Source organism: Bos indicus, chromosome 10, assembly GCF_029378745.1.
Source record: "Bos indicus isolate NIAB-ARS_2022 breed Sahiwal x Tharparkar chromosome 10, NIAB-ARS_B.indTharparkar_mat_pri_1.0, whole genome shotgun sequence".
Classification (NCBI taxonomy): domain Eukaryota; kingdom Metazoa; phylum Chordata; class Mammalia; order Artiodactyla; family Bovidae; genus Bos; species Bos indicus.
In genome coordinates, this window is record NC_091769.1 from 13,019,264 (window position 1) to 13,039,792 (window position 20,529).

At 49.5% G+C, this 20,529-nt stretch overlaps 1 protein-coding gene across 10 annotated transcripts in view; it reads right to left on the reverse strand.

Moving 5' to 3' along the window:
* Positions 1 to 20,529, reverse strand: part of MEGF11 (multiple EGF like domains 11) — a 392,757-nt gene that overhangs the window by 241,929 nt on the left and 130,299 nt on the right. For all 10 annotated transcript variants that reach the window (XR_011568729.1, XM_070796933.1, XM_070796931.1 and 7 more), the window contains exons 2-4: positions 17,206 to 17,311; positions 12,850 to 12,951; positions 8,149 to 8,249 (exon numbers count right to left, since the gene is read on the reverse strand). Coding sequence is in view for 9 of the 10 variants with exons in the window: in XM_070796933.1 (XP_070653034.1) it covers positions 8,149 to 8,249; positions 12,850 to 12,951; positions 17,206 to 17,303 (301 nt within the window). In the remaining variant the exon portion in view is untranslated. The remainder of the gene's footprint in view (positions 1 to 8,148; positions 8,250 to 12,849; positions 12,952 to 17,205; positions 17,312 to 20,529) is intronic.

The window sequence follows — 20,529 nt, forward strand, 5'->3', positions numbered from 1 at the left end:
AGCGGGGACTGGGGAGTGACTGCTTAATGGGTACAGGGTCTCTTCAGGAGTGATGAAACTAGATAGAAGTGATGGTTATATGACACGGTGAAAGCACTAAATACCATTAAATTGAATACTTCAAAATAGTTTATTATGTTATGTGAATTTCACAATTTTTTTTTAAAAGGGGAAAAGACTCTAAGCCTTCACCACACACTGGAATCTCAAACCAAATTATCAGTGCAAAGACTGGTCTTGAGTCAGTGAAAACCATTAGTGTGCCTAATAAGTGAATGCAAAACTAGTGTATGGGGCTCTTGTACAACCCAGGACATGAGGAAGGGAAAAAAGGCAAAAAGGTTCACAGAAAAAAAAAAAGAAATAATTACAACCTATATGAGGAAACAACCCATGATCAGGGAGAATCAGCTATCTCCACAAGCAGGGGAACTGACATTCTAAGAACTTGATCTAATAGGACTAATAGCTCAAGATAGAACTATTTGAAGAGACTACAGGAGTATGTTTAAAATAATTAAAGCAATAAAAGAAGGATTAGAATTTATAATGAAAGAATAGGACACTACAGGAAGGAAACAGGCAGATCTTAAAAAAAAAAGAGGAACTAGAAATGAAACATGTTGTCATTGGAATTAAGACCTCAAAAAACAGGTTAATTAGCAGAATGAAAGGATTTGACAAATGGATCGGAGGAAAATGTCCAAGATACAGCCTGGAGAGATAAAGAGATGAAAAATTAGAGCTTAGGAGAGACAAAGGCTGCAGTGATAGAGTCCAGCACTTTGGAGCTGCAAAAGGAGAGAACCGGAAAGATGAAGGAAAGGAGATATTTGAAGAGATATGCCTGGGAACTTTCCAGAACTGATAAAGGACATGCCTCTTTATCTTGAGGAAGATGCATACCTCTGAGGAGCCAACAGTATTAATAAAAGTAACTCCACACCCAGACACAATCTAGGGAAACCGCAGAGCACTGCAATGACCAAGTCCAGAGCACAACAGAAAAACATCCTCAGGCTACTGAAGGAAATGACTGAGAACCGGGAACTTCATCCGCAGTAAACCACCCAACAAGAGTGACGGCAAAAATAATGGCATCTTCAGACAAGTTAAAACATTAAAGTCAATCACTTCATAGACCCTTCTGGAAAAAAAAAAACCAAACACTAAAAAAGACCCTTCAAGAACAATGAAGCTGAACCAAGAAGGAAGAAGTGAGAGGCAAGAAGAGATGGCAGCAAAGAAGTCAACCGGAGTTAAATTTCAACGTAAATGACATCTGACTGTGCAAAACAACTGCAGTAGTAAATATGAGGTAACTAAATCCCAAAATGGTATGAGGAGGGACTTCCCTGGTGGTGCAGTGGTTAAGAATCCACCTTCCAAAGCAACGGGACTCGGGTTCAATCCTTGGTCAGGGAAACTAAGATTTGCTGGTGCCACGGGCAACCAAGCCCTCCCCACGCAGCTACTGAGCCCGTGTGCTGCAACGAAGGATCCCTCGTGCTGCAAATAAGACCCAATGCAGCCAAAAACAAACAAATAAATATTCAAAGCTTTAAAAAATGCCGTGAGTTTACTGGAGTAAGTCTTATGCACCCCTCGGGTTCCCTCCTGGCAGCCAACCTCCTGGATCTTCTGCTGTGGGTCTCTCCCCCTCAGTCACCCACACACAGACTGACCCCATTGGGCCTGGGTGGTCCGTCTTTTGGGGACAGTTCAACCAGGTTACCCAAGTATGCTGAACACCCCTCAATGAGCTCAGCCCATCAGCTACATACCCGGAACTTCTGGCTGATCCCTCCACTTCTGGATCTGGATGAAATCCACACAGCGAGGGAGAGGCTTTGGCTTTCCCAGTGGCCACTGAAAGGGCTTCACTACACAGTCTGGAAGGTTGGGGGGGTGGTTACTTCCCTCTGGGGGAGACTCTGACCAAGGGGAGATAAGAGACATGGGGGTTGTGTAGAGAAACTCCCTCCTCACTGGCTACTCTGAGACATGCTCTTCTCCCATCAGGAGAAGCCCTAAATATCAAGGGGACCCACCTGTTGAGAACCAGCTAGGCTCTTTGCAATTTACCAAAAGATGAGGTCAGCACAGCAACCATGCCTTAGCATAACTAACACCAGTGGTTTTCAAAGAGTGGGTCACATTATAGCAGCATGAGCATCACCTGGGAACTTGTTAGAAATGCAAATTCCCCAGCCTCACTCCAAGTTTTCTGAATCTGAGCCTCTGAGGCTGGGACCCAGGGGTATGCATGGTAATAAACCTTCCAGGTGATTCTGAGATTAGGATATCAAGCGATCGGTAAAGCATTGTGACTACCATGGCATCTATGTGGCACCTGTGATAAGCATTGAGTCTACTCACTAAATACCTCTGGCCCTCTGACTCCAAGGTCTGCCTGAGCCCTTTTTGCTGTTGTTTAGTCACTAAGTCCTGTCCAATTCTTTGCAACCCTATGGACTGTAGCCCGCCAGGCTCCTCTGTCCATGGGATTCTCCAGGCAAGAACACTGGAATGGATCGCCATTTTCTTCTCCAGGGGATCTTCCCAATCCAGGGCTTGAACCTGCATTGGCAGGCAGATTCGTTATTGCTGAGCCACTGGGGAAGCCCATGCTAAAGCCCTCTGCTGCTGCTGCTGCTGCTAAGTCATTTCAGTCGTATCCGACTCTGTGCGACACCATAGACGGCAGCCTTCCCCTGTCCCTGGGATTCTCCAGGCAAGAACACTGGAGTGGGTTGCCATTTCCTTCTCCAATGCATGAAAGTGAAAAGTGAAAGTGAAGTCGCTCAGTCATGTCTGACTCTTCACGACCTCATGGACTGCAGCCCACCAGGCTCTTCCATCCATGGGATTTTCCAGGCAAGAGTACTGGAGTGGGTTGCCATTGCCTTCTCCAGCCAAAGCCCTCTACTCTCTGTCAAATCAACCAGCAACATCACAGAGAGTGACTGCTCCATCTGCCTGGGTCCTGGGGTGATGTTTTCAAGGAGCAGGCCCCAACTGGCCCTCAATGGACATGTAATGTGAATAAGACATAGAACTTCGTTGTTTCAAGCCACTGGGATTTGGGTGCTGTTTGTTACTGCAGCATAACCCAGCTCATCAAGTCTGATATGGGCCAATATTTTCAAAGAACAGAGCTTCCTAAAATGCCCACTGCCCTATCTTGCAAGAAAGGAGAAAGAAGGAAATGTGCTCGTACTCAATGATCTTCAGGAAATATTTGATACCTGGACAACCAAGAATGGCCAGGATTCAGCTGTCTCTGTAGATAATGGGACGGGGTGGGTAGCTCTGGTGCAGGTAGTTCTAGAAGGACTGCCAAGGGCTCTGGGATGACGATGGCAGTTCTGGGCCAGAGGAAATGGTACAAAAAGGAGAAAAATAGGCCAACCTGCATTTGTACCAAGCATTGTGCTTTCTAGGACACTCGTTTATTGTTTCATCTTTCCTCCATCCACACACAGGCACGATCCATCCTATGCCACAGTAGGTGCAGACAGGCAAAGGGACTTGCCCAAGATTGCACAGCAAGTTGGTGGCAGAATCACCTAAGGCCATCACTCCCAAGTAAGTGTTGTCCTAGCACCTGCCAAGAAACAGGCTCCAGGAAGATGGTTTTGGAGGGAAGTCAATATCCCCCTGCCCCTTCCCAGAGCACAGGCGATGTTCTTGTACAGGGTCCCAAAGACTCTGGCATCGATGGGTTCCCCCCAGGCTTTGGTGAGCTTGGAGGTTTTCTGGCCTCCAAGGGGTGGAGAGGGAGGAGCAGAGTTTCAGGGGCTACAAGGCTCTAGCTCCTGAGTGCTCCCAGCTTTACACGCTTCTCTTCTAGCACCCTGCATCCTGGCCCACCCTGCACCCTCTCACTACTATTTCTTCCTTTCACAAGTTCCCAGACCTTGGGGCCTCCACTCTTTGTGGAAAGGTGACAAAGCCCGTAGGGGACTGGCTGGTTCCCTTTCCCTTTTCTCCCATCACAATAAGCAGGAGCAGAGTCCCGGTAGTGGCTAACACCTGCCTGTCATGGGTTGAATCGTGTCCTGCTAAAATCCATCTGTTGAAGTCCTAACTCCTGGCAACACAGAATGGGACCTTATTTGGAGACAGGATCTCACAGAAGTAATCAGGTTAAAATGAGGTCATCAGGCTGTGCTCTAATCCAATATGACTAATGTCCTTTAAGTGGGGAAATTTAGAGACATGCACAAGGAGAAGAAAGTCATGCGAAGAATAGAGTTGTGGAGCCACAAGCCAAGGAACACCCAGAAGCTAGGAGACAGGCCTGGAACAGACCTTTGCTCACAGATGGTCCCTCAGAAGGGACACCCTGATGGCCTGATTTTGGACTTCTAACCTCCAGAACAGGCTTCCCAGGTAGCAAAGTGGTAAAGAATCTGCCTGCCAATGCAGGAGATGCAAGAGACACAGATTCGATCACTGGGTTGGGAAGATCCCCTAGAGGAGGGCATGGAAACCCACTCCAGTATTCTTGCCTGGGAAATCCCATGGACAGAGGAGCCTGGAGGGCTACGGTCTGTGTGGTCGCAGAGAGTCAGACACGACTGGGCACACACACAGCTCACACACACACACACAAACTCCAGAATGGACAGACAATACACTCTTGCTGTTTAAGCCACCCAGAATGTGGTGCTTTGTAACTCTTGGCCCTGTAACCTGCTCCTCATTCCTTGTTTCCCATTCATCCTAAAGTCACCTCCATGGACATTCCTCTCTGCACTCAATCCCACCATTGTCAATCAGCACATAAATTACAAGTGCCCCAGCACCAAACTGGCCCCCAGGAAGATATAGGGATAAACTTGAAGTAGGTAGAGTTGGCAGCATCAAAGGATCTAGATCGAGTCTGTGAACCCAGGTTCAAGTCCTAGCCCTGCCCCGGTTGTGATTTGGGAACCTGGGAGAAGTCCCTTCCTCACTCTGGATCTTACTGTCCCATCTGTATTGTGATAAGATTGACTTCCATGATCTTAGAGTTTCCTTCTGGCTGCGAAATTCTCCCATTTCCTGTCTAGATAATATTTGTTTGCAATCATTTTTGTACTCTTCCCTAGAAACTTACTCTTATAACCTCACCTCAGGGTCCACTTGCTTCATGAACCTCTTCCCTCACTCCCATGACCCTCCACACTTTTTTTTTCATATAATATTTACTTTTATTTATATTTATATATTTGACTGTACTGGGTCTTAGTTGCAGCACACGGGATCTTTGATTTTCATTGCGGCATGCGGAATCTTTAGTTAAGGCATGCGAACTCTTAATTGTGGCCTATGGAATCCAGTTCCCTGACCAGGGATTGAACCCATGCCCCCTGCATGGGGAGCACAGCGTCTTAACCACTGGATCACCAAGGAAATTCCCCCAACTCTCTCTCTTTCACACTAGTCCAAACCCATTTCCCTTGATCAGGCCCCATTAATTAACATGTTTGCAAGGCAGGATAATGTAGGCATTTAATAAATACTATGTTGAAACACTCTGTGATGCCTTCCTCGTCTACAGCTGATTTCTCATTAATGCTCAACAGGTGGGTGTGGCTAAAAAGACAGCCTCTCCTCTTAACTCCTTTATACACCCTGTCAAAGCATCTGTTGCACATATTCCTGAACCAGACCGCCTCCTCCCACCAGGCTGCAGGCTCCCCAAGGCAACAACCATCACTCCTTGCTGTCTACATTCCCCAGCGTTTTCATAATAGGAAGCAACAAACATAAGTGGAGTGGATAAACACAAGCATATGGAAGAAACTCTTCACTGTGGTCCAGAGGACCCCATAAAGGTCTCAAGGGAATCCCTGAACTCACTGAAACTGTGGGCAAAGAGTTTGTGCACATAGCTTTATCTATGATATGCTTTTGCCCAGTGAGAGGATCAGTGGACTTCTGAGAAATTAAAGGTCAAGACTCACAAAAATGTTAAGACCCAAAACCAGGAAGTGGGGAGGTGACACATATTAAGCCCCACCCTGTGCTGCGCCTGGTGGTGAACGTATTACTATTCCCATTTTGTGTGAGTGGAAACTGAGGTTCTGAGAGGGGCCATCTTAATTCCTGAAGAGAAGCAGCACGTCCGGAGTGGCTCAGAGAAGCCTCGAGCCAGACAGCCTAGATTCAAATCCTATCACTTTCTAGCTGTGTGATCTTGGCCATGTTACTTAACGGCTCTGTGACTCAGTTCCTCCATCTGTAAAATGGGAGAACTAAGGGTAGCGACCCCAGAGGGCTGTTGTGAGGAGTTGATGCCTCAATGTATGCAAAGTGATCGGAATGGTGCCTGACATGGGTGTGTAGCCTGAAGACAGTGATAAGGAGGATAAAGAAGAAGATGCTGGGAGTGGCAGAGCTGAGATGCACACTCAGGCTGTGTGACTTTTGCCCCTCGGAGCCATCACCCAGCATGCACAATACCCCACCTCACTGCTGAAACTCTGTGGTGCCCTCCTAGGAAAAGCCTCCAGACCTGAAAGCGGCTTTTCTAGCTTGGCTTCCTGGACGTGTCAGGCCTGTAGCACTGACTCAGCAGGTAACCACTGGCAGTTACATAAGGAGAAGGTGGGAAGCTATAAGCTGCCCTTCCTGGTCAGCAAGGCTGAGCCTGTGCAATCAGGACACTCTGCTTCTGCCCCATCTTCATCTTCCAAGAGCTTTACTGACATCCACTAATGGAAATTAGAAAGGCGATGTGCTCATCCATTCCTGGAGCCCTTGATGATGACCAAAATTCCTTTATAATGTCACTGTGCCCTGAGCACCAGCGGGCCACTCACATCCATCCTGCTCAGGCTTAATGAGTCCGGTGTCCCACTCCACACCTGACTCTTGCTCTGCTTTGAGCAGACAGAGCAGCAGCAGTAAAGCCTTGGTCCTGATCTCAACTCCACACCGGGTCCCCTCAATGGCCGTCTTGCAAGTGCAGTGTTGACCTAGGCCTTGTTCCAGCCCAGTCCTCTGGCCTGCTCCTGGAAAGCAACATTTTGGGGTTTGCTTTGGGTGAGTATCTTTGTACTTTTGCTGGGAAACCATAATTATTGAACCTATTTGTGAGAGTATTTTTCATTCATTCCTGTAATGCAATTAGGATCGAGTTTCTTCAGCATTAGGGGAGATGTAACATCAGTAGGGGAAAATTGTCATTTCATTCCCGACATCAATACGCCCACTCTGCCCAAATTCTCTGTCTGGTACTAACCTGGTTTACCCTCTCAAAACGCAAGGAGAATACTAACAAGGAAACTCACTCTCCAAATTAAGAGGCAGAAGCTCTGGGGCTAGATTCTTCTCTCAGCCATTAAACAGGGAGCTCCTAGCTTTTCTGACCACTCTCCTTCAGAGGTGAGTAGGAAAGAGACCCCGAGAGCCTGACCACAGGGCCCTACAATCATTCTTCCAGAGAGGTTGAGTGACTTGCCCAAAGCCACATGGTGTGAGGCTGAGACCAAACCCAGAACCCAGATCTGCAGGCTCCTGGGTGTTCCCTACTGCATGACAGTGCCCTCTACCCACGGGCCTGCAGCTGCCAGAAACCCAGCCCTCATCTCCCTGGGGATACCGAGGCTTCAGTTTTCTGTAGACAAAAAGGGAAGAATTGACAGGTATCTTTCATGAACTTCAGTGTTTCCCAGGCCTTTTTGGAAATCCCCCCAATTACTGGAACCAGCATCTTTCAATCTTATTCTTGCCATCCAAGGATTTCACCTTCCCTGCTTCCTCTCTTCCATCCGGCCGTCCATCCATCCTCGCATCTCTCTCCCCCTCCATCCACTGATCCACTCACCTCTTCTTTCCTCCTTGAGCACCCCGCTCTGTGCCAGCCCTCAGCACTTCTTCCCCATGGTTCCTCAGGCACCCACTCCAGAAGAGTTCACTACTCTCCTGACCCTGTCAAAGCCTAGAACTGATGTGCTTATATCCACCCTCTTAGGAGGCTGATCTGATAGACAAATTTGAGCTAAGGTGTTTGCACCAGACCCATTATTCCCCCAGAGCTGGCAGCAGAAAAGGACTTCTGGAGCCCTCAGGTCACTGCCCAGGGCCTAGAAGACAGCCCTACCTCCCTCTCCTTGGCCCCCCTGCCCGCCCCTCCCCACCTCCACCCCCACGTACGTATGCAGAAGTCTCCATTCTCATAGTAGCCAGGACAGCACTGGGATCTTCGCCGGTACATCGTTCGCAGCCCACGCCGATATGCCGTCTTATAACTGATCCTAAGGCACAGGAGAGAAAGCCACTTGAAAGTATTGAAAATCAATCACTCCTGTTAGAATGATATTTGTGTTAAGCTATATCAAGGATGCCATTCAATAATGACTTTAAAACGCATGGCAGCTTCGACTATGAAGGAACACAATAAAGAAAAATCAATGGTGAGATCCGGGCCATCGTGAGGCAGAATGTATTACCGACTCAGCAGTGTTTGCTACACCTGCTGATTTTTCCCCAGTCCCTTCAGAGTGATGTTTAGAAGGGCTGTAGAAGATACTATGGGGGTTACATTGTAGATGATAACTGGAGGCTTCTGGTGAAAACATCCAGACTCAGGGCTGGAGCAGCCCATGGGGTGACCTGGACAGGAGCTGGGCCCTGAGAGTTTCTATGCCAACTGCCACCATCCCAACCATGACTGCTGATGGCTCCTTGGGGATTGGTCCATCCAACTGGAGAACGGAAGCCAAATCAGCCAAAGGACCCCCTGAGTCTGACTAGGTCCCAGAGAGCAGATCAATCTCCCTCACACCAAAAATAACACCGCCTGGGGAAGAGCTTTGCATGCCATCTTGGGAAGGCTCAGAACCAACACCAGCTCTGCAGAAGAAGCAGCTAAGATCCAGAGAGCAGAAGCTGTGGACGGGGAGTCAGAGGCCTGGATTCCAGTTCTGACGCTGGCATGGCTGTTGAGACTTCGCCCTGTGCCAGACATACTCGCAGGCAAAATCTCATTCCAGTCTCTCTCTGAGACAGTAGCATTATTATGCCCCCCTTTATTTATTTATTTTTCTTCCTTAGAGTTTTTCTTCTTATTTTGTTTTATGAAAACTCCCCCTTTGTTTTATGGTTGAGAAAAGTGAGAAGTTAATGACTTGCTGAAGGTCACACAGCTAAAAGTTTCAGAGCCAGGATTCAAACAGAAGTCACTCTCATTTCAGAGCCACTGGGTTTAACCCAGTGGGAACTGAGCCCTGAGCCAGTTCCTACTGGGTGGCTTGCGAAGCTTATGGGATTGCCATTGTGGAGCAGTAAGACAAGGGAAGGGATGGTGTGAGGACTGAGTCCACAGGTGAAAGTGTTAGTCACTCAGTCGTGTCCCCATGGACTGTAGCCCCTCAGGCTCCTCTGTCCATGGGATTCTCCAGGCAAGAATATTGGCGTGGGTAGCCATTTCCTTCTCCAGGGGACCTTCCTGACCTGGGGATCAAACCCGGATCTCCTGCATTACAGGCAAATTCTTTACTAACTGAGCCACCAGGGAGTCCTTAAAGAGGGAGTCAAATTTGGGTAGACAGGCAAAGCCCCTTCCTCACACACAAGGTCAAAATGGAGGAGATATGAAGTGGTTATTAAAGACCAGAGAGAGGAAATAACTTCCCAAGGTCAAAGTTAGAGTCAACCCAAGTCCTTGGGACTTGAAGCCAGAGCTCTTTTACTTCTCCACCAGCACCCCAGGACAGCCAGCCCTGGGGACCCCTGCTCGGGGGCAGAGTAGCAGGGCCCCATCACTGGAGATATCCCTATTCTGTAACATGGAGGGTCAGGCTAACTTGGGCAGGGAATCCGACAGTATGGGCTAGGCCGGCCCTCCCAGTCCTTACAGCGCTCACTTTATGACAAATGACAGTGTGGGACTCCAGGGAAGTCCGTGATATTTGGGAATGTCGTAAACTAAGGTCATTCTACTTTGTCAAAAGCCCATAATGGAAGGTAAGCCAGACTCCAAGCAAAGCTACTTCCCCGGCACAGGAAGGCAGCTCCCGGCAATCTCAGGAGTTGTATAAGCCTCCCAGATAAAGAATGACTCAGGGTTGACTCAGAGGTCATGCAGCCCACGCCTCCCACCAAACAGGGTTATCCCCAAGCCCTTCCAGTGGAGAGGCGGTCTCAGCATCATTAAAGCCTCCCAGGAGAGAGGTTCCCCCCTGCTTCTTGCTTGCCCATCTTTGCTGACTCCTGGTGCTGTGGTGGCAAATAGGAGACAGAAGGGGCCAGAGGCCAGGCTGCTATCAGATGGATGCTGTGTTCAAACAAGCCATCCCACACTGAAGGAGACTGATGGCGCAGCTGTCAGCATGCACACTCCAGGGCATCAGGAAAGCGGCAAAGCAACTCAATAATTTAGCAAAATAATTCATGTTCCAGAAATGCAGCCTATTTTAATAAGCAGCCGTTCACTCACCCTTCCCCACTGGTGATGGACGGCAGCTCCAGCCTCCAAGTACCCAACAAAGCCACTCCTCAGAGCAAACCTGGCTCTGGCACAGGGCTTGACAGAGTCAGAGAGGGAGCAGGACTTCTCTTTCTGCCTCTGCCTTTGACCAGGGCGACAGGCAGCTACCTCAGCAAATTAGGGGAGGTGAAGGGGATGCAGTAATGGCTGAGTAGCTCCTATGAGACCCACCTTCCTGCAAACAACTGTGCAGTCTGGGGGTGGAGGGGACAACCTACCTAAACAGCACTAGAGAGAGAAGAAAGGCAGATATTGGAGGGAAGTAGACACTTGGAAGAAGGGAATGACACGGGACAAGATGAGCCCAGGGGCAGGTCCCAGGCAACAACATTCCAGGTGGCTAAAATTCAGACAGAAGACACACTGCCTTACTGGTTTGAAGAATCACAGGACAAGGTGAGGGTGAACCCAGTAATTAGAAAGTGACAAAGAAAACCCTAGAAAGGAGAGAACCACAAAGAGGAAGTCCCATATTCTTTGTAAAAAATTCTGCCCAAAATTCTAGCCCTGAATTGCATGTGTGGAGGGCAGGTTACAAACGGTCCAGAAAAGCCTGAAAATATTGAACTCTCAGAGTTTGGAAATTGAGTTTAGCCAAGTTAGTTAGATGCTAAAACAACCAACCAGAAACAATATAAGAGAACATTAGAGAGTTCAGTCTCTTTTGTTCGTAATGCCCAGAATACAATTCAAAATTACTAGACACATAAAGAAACTAGAAAATTGTACCTTTATAAAAGAAAAGGCAATCAATGAAGACCAACTCTCAGATGGCCCAGATGTTAAAATTAGCAGACAAGGATTTTAAAGCAGCTATTAAATCTATGTTCAATGTTTCACAGCAAGTTACTAGCAAAACCCCCAAAGAAAATGAGGACTTTGGCTTTTCAGCATGGAGCAAGTTTCCCTATCCATGTTTCTTCCCAACATGATTCCTACAGAACATCAAAGAGCAACCAGGCCCACAAGGAGGGAGCAAAAGAAATCTGGAGGCAACACAGATGCCCAACAACTAGGAAACGGGCCTACCAGGCATCCTCTTTCTCACTGACCCTTCATCTGCTGAATTATCACTCCCTTAAGTAACAAAGCTATCTTGCCTGTAACTAACCCCTCAGTTTTCTCCACTTTCCCCTGCTTTGTTCAAAGTATTTTTACATCCCTGACCTCACTGGACCCTACAGGTATGTAGGGCAAGTATTAAAGTGTTAGTCACTCAGTCTCGTCCAACTCTTTGCAACCCCATGGCAACTAGGGAGAGAAAAGAGGAAGGAAGAGAGAACATGTTTTGTTGGATGACCCTGGGCAAGTCATTCTGTTTGGGGATTCCCTGTGTACTCTTCAAATATGTAATGACCCCTCAGGCTCCTCCATCCATGGGATTCTCTAGGCAAGAATACTAGAGTGGGTAGCCAATTCCTTCTCCAGGGGATCTTCCTGACTCAGGGATCGAATCCAGGTCTCCTGCATTGCAAGTGAATTCTTTACCATCTGAGTCACCAGGGAAGCCATGTAGGGCAAGGGTCATTACGTATTTGATGAGTACACAGGGAATCCCAAAATAGAATGACTTGCCCGGGGTCATCCATCAAAACACGTTCTCTCTTCCTTCCTCTTTTCCCTCCCCAGTGCCATGAGAGCACAGCATAATTTCCAGGAGGGCTGCAGACAAGAGAGCAGGATTCCCATGTGCAATCATTCAGATGGAGCTCTTCCCATGGGCAGCCTGGCTAAGGCGCCAAGAGGTTCTGGACTCTAGCCTTCACTCTGTTCTCCAAGCCCAGTCCCCTGTATGGGACAACATCTGCTCCAACAGGAGCCCTCTGAGGTTAGCTTTCCCCCAGGAGCAGACCCTGAGACAAGGATTCAAAAGCAAGCAGTTTATCTAGGAGGTGATCCCAGGAAGCACTGGGAGGGGCATGGGAAAATGAGACAGGGAAGTAAAGGCAGACATTCAGGGTGTGCTTTTGAGCAGCTCACTGCTGTGGGCGCCTGGGGTTCCATCCCCCTGAGGACCATGAATCTTTTAAGAACAGGCCTCAGAGTTGGCCCCTCTGCCCTAGGGGTAAGGAAGCTGAGATATTCTTCCACTAACTCCCCATCTGTTATTGGGTGAGGGATGCCCCCCTAGGGTAATCATTCTCGAGCACTTTCCACCTGCCCTGCCCATGAGCTGCTCTGACTACAAAGAAGCCCCCAGCAGCGCCTCTTGGGTGAATAGCAGGAGGGGGTACCAAGGGGTATCAGGGGGGCACTGACTCCATCTGCTAGGAGGGCTTTTCACTAACTTGTAGGAAGGTGAGCCTGAGGGTTGCCTCTCCCTTCCTTCACCCACCCTCTACCTACTACCTGAGAGAGGTACTCACCTGTGTCTGGTACACTTGAACCAGTTGAGGATGTCTGTGCAGCGCGTGTAGTAGATTTGATCAAAGGGGTGTGCGTATGATTCTTGGACGGTCACGGCATAGCTGAGAACCAGACAGGAGATGGAAGCTGTGGTCAGTTCTTGGGAGATGGAGCTGATATTCAGGATGGGGTCTCCCTTCCCAGGGGAGCCAGGACCCACAGCCAAGTGTCAAGGGCTCCAAACTCCCCTGCCTGACTCCATTCTCCTCCTGCCCTGGGTACTCTCGGGTTTCAAACCTTCTTGACCCCAGGTAAGATGCAGGACACACCCCTTACTGTCTTTTGAAGCTCATCTTTTCAGCTCATCTTCTGAAGTTCGAATTCATTTGTTCATTTAATGGAGAATGAATAAAGTTTGCATTTATTCTACTTGGTTCTGGAAGGCCCAAAGCCAGCAAGTTTTAAAATACTTTCTGCTTGTTCATATCTTTATGGTTTTCAAAGTGCATGTATGGAAGCTGATCTTTGCTGCAACATTATGAAATAAGTGGTCACATTTTATAGATGAAGAAACAAAGGCTTAGAGGTGGCTTGCCCAGGTCACATAGCTGGTACCAGTAACTGCTCATATTTGAATGTCCTATGTTAAGTGTTTTAAGCCCTCTTAATCCTCATCTTGTAAGGTAGGTAGTGGCGTTGTTAGCCTCACTTTACAAACGACGAAACAGAGCATCAGAGTGGTTAAGTGACTTCCTCAAGGTCACGCAGGTACCCTTTGCTCTATTATAGCTCTAGTATAGCTGGGCATGCATCGAGGCCACGCCCCCAGACCTCCTGATCAAAGTGGCATCTTGTTACCTGCCTATTAGCTGTAAACTGGACCAGTGGGTAGAAGCCACTCGCAAGCAGCTCTCAGCTTTACCAAAATAAGCCTTTCTACCTGCCTGCACTGGCAGGAATGCTATAAGAAAGCAGTCACACGGGGGTGGAAAGTGAAGATCACACTTTCTGTGCAGGAGGGGAGAGGACCTCAGCTGAGAGTTCAGGAATTAATTTTGTGTCAGTTGGTATTATTCAGCGCTTTCCCCCAGAAGGCTCACTGACTTGGGCCAGATGGCCAGGTCCAGGCTATAAAAGCCCATCTGCTTTGCCTGAGGAAACTGTCAGTTTACTTGAGAGAGGAGGGCTGGGGCAGGCCAGCCCCCTCCCAAGTGGATCCCCAGCAGGCTCGCTGCCACCAGAAATGTCAAAGGTCTCTAGCTCAGGAAGAGGAAGCCAGGAGCTGTCAGCGAGCACACGGACTCGGGGTGGTGGGAAATTCTGTCTCTGCCGCACAGAGGATGTTAGGAGGCCCCTGCCGAGCTGCTATACCAGCACCTTAGAGATATGCGTCAGAAGCACGTCTATGCGGAAATGACCCGGACCTGTTTCCCTCCACGAGGAGTCTCTCCTCATTCATCCATCAAAGCAGTAATTCAGCTTGGAGAAACTGAGCTCGTCATCTGCTCTTGACATCCCCAAGCCCCTTCCAGCTCTGAAAGTCTATGACCCTGGGCTCCTGCATCTCTACTGAGTCTTGGGGGCAGGAGAACAAATGGATAAGGCCACAGGGGCTCTGGGTCAAGTTTCAACTCTGTCACTTGTTAGCACTACATCCTTAGATATAATACCTAACTAGCATAAGCCTCCATTTCCACACCTGTAAACTGATGATAAATATTACCAGGGACTTCATACAGTTACCACGAGGATTATGGGAGGCAATGATAGCATCTCTCAGGGTGGTGGGAAGGTAAAGCAAGATGACACAGGTAAAATGCTCAACAAAAGATATTACACAGCTTAATGGGTATACCATCAGTGCCTAATAGATGCTGGCCATCATCATTATACGACTGGCAGTGACTCACCTCCTTGCCGGGCACTGAGGGATAGTTCCTCCCTGACCACAGTAGGGAATGGGGAGCAAGACCCACACACTGACCAGACTCCCCACCCAGGGAATCAGGTGTCCCTCCCAGCACAGATAAGAACAGTGGGTGCTCCGAGAAAGGGCATCAGCTCAACAGAAGCGGTGGGGAGAGTGTCATGGGGGACAGATCCGGCTCTGCCAGGGGGGCCCTACACCAAGAAAGTCAGACAACCAGACCTTGAACCAACTCCAAGTTTCCGGGTGAAGTGTGTGCCCCTGGTTTCATGGCTGGGTGGTTTAACATGCTCATTTGCCAACATGCTAATGAGGGGCCAGATTAATCTTGTAGAGCTGGACTTTACTAGCCAGAGGAGGTCTTTCAGCTGGGTTTTATAGTGGAGGGGCATAATTAAGGAGGAGCCTGCCAGAAGCACTAATCCATCTGGGAAATTCTCCCTAAGTGGTCTCTGGGGAACAGGGTGTGTTTCTGGAATGACACAGACTAGACTCATCCGTGCACAGCTGGCAGTGGAGCTCAACTGGGAGAACCAAGAAGGAAGGGGTGTCTGGTGACATGGGCCTCACTGCACAGTCTCCCGCCTTGGGGCTGGAGAACCCCTTGACCTCCTTTTAGCTGCTGGAGTCTCTCCTCATTCATCTGTCAAAGCAGTAATTCAGCTGATTGCCCAAACAGCCCGTAATGCCTGCTCCGTGCAGGTTTGGATCAGAATATTTTCACATTCCAAAGGAGTTCATGTTGGGCAGATTTAGAAAATTAGAGAGTTTGGTTTAAGTTTGAACTGACCCACTGGTACACGTGGCGCTCAGAGAAGAGGAAAGTCAGGGTGGCCCCTGCCATCAGGGAAGGCTTCCTGGAGGGGCGGTCAGAGGCACTGGGAAGGCAGAGGTGAGCAGATAGGAAGGAGGCCTCCCAGAAGCTAGGATACAGCACAGACATCGGCAGGAAGCAATGGTACCCCAGCTGGGAAAGGTGGATGAGACAGGGCTGCTGAGACTGAAGTCTGCAAACCAAAGACTAATGTGGAAGTCACCTGCTTTCTCCCTCACCCACTGGGGAAAAAAAAGGTTTACATTCCCCCAAACTGGGAGGGGTAAAGGGCCTGGAATCCCCTCAGAGTCACGTGGAAAGCTTATAAAACTGTATCTGCATAGGCTCCACCCCAGACCTAGGGGATCAGAGTCTGGGCAGAGAGGACCCACGAAACTCTGCTTTTCACCTGCTCTTCAGGGGGCCTGATGTGCAGCAGGATCTATGTTAACTGTCCCTGCAGAGCTGAGTCCTCAACAAGAAAAGACAATAATTGAGCTTCACGGTCCTCAAAGCCCTTTCAGGAAACTGGTACCCTGATCATCCAACAAGCCTGTGAGGCAGGAGTAATTCTGCCCCCGATTTCAGAGAGACAGAGGTAGTCTGGGAGTGGTTCAGAGACATCTGAAAATCACAGGGCTAACAGATGGAAAACTCCAGATGGGCGTGAACCAAGATCTCATCACTGATCGCATCACTGTTCTTCCCACTTTCCCAAAAAGCAGCAGCCCACTTCCATTCCAGCCTTTCCACTCCAGGCTCAACCTGGTCAACGGAGGCAACAGCATCCCTCCGCCTCCTCAGCCAGTCTCTCCAGGTCCCCGGGTGAGGGGACACTCCCTGCCGTGGGGCTGGGACATTCACCCTCACAGGCATGGAGCATGATCCCCTCCCCCACTCACCAGCCCTCCTCTACCACCCGCTTCCCCCATCGGGTCCCCATCTTAATTTTATTCATTTGATTTATTAACATCTAAGTGGCAGAGTCATCCTGGTCAGCGTGGCCAATCAATTCCAGGGTTTAATTCGGTTTTTCCTGATTGGGTCTCTGGTCACTGTCTTTCTGCTCACCAAAATCAATACTTTCACCTTGTGCTTCAAAGTCAGGTCCTCTGCAGGGCCCTGGCCTGTTCCCCCGGACCTAGTGCCACAGCCAGAATGTAGCTGCCCTTCCCTGGTCAGCCCACACCCCCAGGCTCCTCGAAGCAGGCTGCTGGCCGCCCCACATGGTGAGCTGCTGCAGTGCTGCCAGTCCTGGGAGACCAGGAAGGCACCGCAGCCTTGGAGAACAGAACCTCTGGACCACAGTCCCTTCTCCTCATCTTTATAGGGGTGGTCACTGAACCCCTCTGGAACTCTTTTTCCTCATCTGTAAAGTGGCTGGAAGTGCGAATTCAGGAAAGAAAGTGTCAGCTACTAGGCTGCCTCATTTACATTGCCTGTCACTCAGCGCCCCCACCCTCATCCCCACCCCCATAGTCTCTCGGACAGAATCTATATGGGTTTGGCCTGCCTTTCAGGATCGTGCTATGTCCCCAGCTGGACTGCAGGCCCTTGGTGGATGGCTTGCCAGCAGTGCCAAGACCAGGGTGAAGCCCCCAGGGAGTGCCTGGCCGTCCAAGAGCCACATCTTACCTCTCCCAGTGGCTGCACACGTTGGGGTCCTCGGGGTTCAGGGAGAGGACGATTTGCAGGAGGGAGCCAACAATGAGCCCTGCTGCTGAGAGCACCATCCTGGGCCCTGCAAGGAAGAACAAAGAGAGTGGTGTCATTAATCACATCATCTTCCCAGGCATCTGTTTGGCACCAAGACGCCTTACATGAAGTGGCGGAAGAGGTTCGCTAAGCTGCAAAGTTCTGCATCATCATCATGTAACGAGCATCTGATATTTCACACTTGCAGGCTTCGACTAACACGGTAACACTTCACCAGTTCTGAGTAACTGGGTAGTGGGAAGCCTGAGTCAGGGAAACGTTAAATTACTGGTCAGAGCTTCTCAAAGTTTTTTGGTTCATGGACTGCTTTTAGAATCTAGTGAAAGTTACAGAACTTCTCCCCTGAAATATGCCCATATGCACACCATTTGGCTGTGATTTCAGGGTGTCCTGAAGCCCCTGAGTCCATCCTTGGACCAAGAAACTCTGATATACTGCCTTAAAAGCAGCACCCTTCGCTGTCCCTTCTCCCTCAACTTTTTTTTTTTTTTGGCCGCCCTGTGCAGCATGCAAGAACCTAGTTCCCTGACTGGGGATGGAACCTATACCCCCTGCAATGGGAGTGGGGAATCCTATCCACTGGACTGCCAGGGAAGTCCCTCATCTTTGTTATGCTTTGCCCATTCACTTCCTCTCTCAACTCTTTCCTTCAGTGAAGACAGAGAAGAAAGATATCTGGTGTGGCCCTGGGGACAGCGAAGCTGAGAAAATCCTTCTTGGCAGCTCTGGTCAAACAAGTTGCCCAGAAGGCTGGCCCTTGCTTCTCTTGCTCCCATGGGCTATCACCTACTGACACCCAGGGTGATATGTCTCTGCACATCATACCCACCGGCAGGTGAAGGGCTTCGACAGCCTGGTAAGAGGTTTGAGGAAGCGGCTTGTAGAGTTGATCCCAGCCCCTGAAGTGACAGCCTAAGACAGGTGTTAAGTGGGCCTACACAGCTGCCAACCCCCTGGGGTCCCTGGAACTGAGGATTCCCTATCAGAGGGCTCCTCATAGAGGCAGAGAACCATTAAAATGGGTAGGAATAGCTGAAATGACCTCCAAGGCTCCCTCCTGTCCAGGACTCCATGGTTCTATAGCCTTAGAGAACTGGCCGAGTGTTCTCATCCTAGTTGGGATGCAGGGGGCCCCAGAGCTACCTCCAGGGGACCTGCAATCCATTCGTGCTCCAACGTCAGCTACAGACTGAAAGAATACTGTAACTCAGAGAGACAGCGCTATATTTCATGTGTTCATAGATGTGATTGTGATTTGCTTAAAAGCTTTACCAAATTCAGAGGAGCTTTTATTCTCAATCAGCCATACTGAGGAAAAAAAAAAAAACAAGGCAGCTTCTAATAACTGGGGGCAGGGAGGGTATAGAAAATATTTTGACATTGAAAAGGGGTCCCCAGGCTTGAAATGCTTGAGGATTTCTAGTCTGTTGGCCCAGAGTTTACCGACAAGGAAGCGCTCAGCCTTCTTGGGGGCAGTGAATAGTAGCAGGGATGCTGCACGCACCCCCAGGCTGTACTCAGAGGGAAGCCAAATGGAGCTTCTGCCTTCGTGAAAGGTTAAACTCTCTCCTCCCCTGCCTCAACACTTTCCCTGTTAAACTCTTTCTTAGCAGCTCCTTCAAAGATAAACAAATTGTCACAAATTCTATGTAACCATGGGGGTCCAATTGATGATTAATGAGGCTTTTCTCTCTGTTTGAGATCTGCAGATAATCTGGGTAAATGGATTCTGAAAATCGGCTAACCTAAAGAGAAAAGCGATTCTGCACAATTCGCAGTGTCCAGCAGTCACCAGCCGCAGCCACTCCTCACTCCCCCACCAGCTCACCCTGCCAACTCCATCAGTGCCTGGAGAGACTGACTCCGCACTCCCTGAGCCCCACAGTGCTAGGGCTGCCGGGCATTTCGACGCATTCTCCTCCCAGAGAAGGTGAGACCTTCCCCTTTGGGAAGAGAAGGAACCGGCCCAGACGGGCATTGAGTTTGGGGGATGGGCATCTTCTTCCAGGTGCTGATTGGGCTAATCAGGCATCAGATACAGAAACAAAGGACACACAGAAAGGCTCACAAAGTCTGACCGCCAGGCGGAGATGCCTGGCCTTGATTCTCTCCACGGCCTTGTCTCCTTACTCTGTTGTGGCTTTTTTAAAAAAATATTTATTTATTTATTTGGCTCAGAGCCGGACACGACTGAAGCGACTTAGCAGCAGCAGCAGCAGCAGGTCTTAGCTGCAGCACGAGGGACCTTCGATCTTTGTTGTAGGCATGTGGGATCTAGTTCCCTGACCGGGGATCAAACCTGGGCCCCCTGCATTGGGAGGTCAGCATCTTAGCCACTGGACCACCAGAGAAGTCCCTGTCTCATTACTTTGGCTGATCCTGTGTGTTAGTTGCTCAGTTGTGTTTTTGGAACCCATTGGACTGTAGCCTGCCAGGCTCCTCTGTCCATGGAATTCTCCAAGCAAGCATCCTGGAGTGAGTAGACATTCCCTTCTCCAGGGGATCTTCCCAACCTCGAACCTCGGTTTCCTGAATTGCAGGCAGATTCTTTACCATCTGAGCCAGGCCCATGCTGTAATCTTGAGCGTTTTTCTGAGAGGACCTCCCCCAACCTGACCCTGCCCTACCCCCACCCCCAGATGCATCTTCAAATTTATGAAGCTTAGAATATCACAGGGTGAGGCCACCTGGACTAGTGGAGACTTCTCTGGCTGCTTTTGATCCATGCTGGCGGGAGAGGGCTGGCAAATGGAGGTAACTTGGATCGTGGCTATAATTGAGGAGATCTGTTTAAATCTTTGTGAAAACCTTTCCCTCTGAGTCAAACCTGGGCAGGACAGTTTGCCTGATTCCCACTGAGATACCTGGACACCAGGGCACAGAGAGGGTAACAGGTGTTTGGAGAAGCAGGCAGGAGGCAGAAGCGGATGCGGGAGCACAGGACACGGCCAGCCAGCGGGGTCTGACGCTGCACTCCTCAGTTATCAGAGTGTGTCAAGGCTACAGAGCAGAGGGTGCTCCCCAGGACTGACACCCAAGCCTTGAACAGCCCGTCACCAGTATTCACAAAGTTCCCTGTCTGAGGCCAAGTCTGCCTCTGTGGTGGTGTGGTTGTAGGGAAAGATGCCAGCCTGCGGGTACAAGAGTTGACCCCTCTAGGACCCCCTCAGCCCTCAGGCTTTTTCTTTGAACATGGCCAGTCTAAAAGATTCAACCTTGCCACCCTTCCCTCCTCCCCAGGTC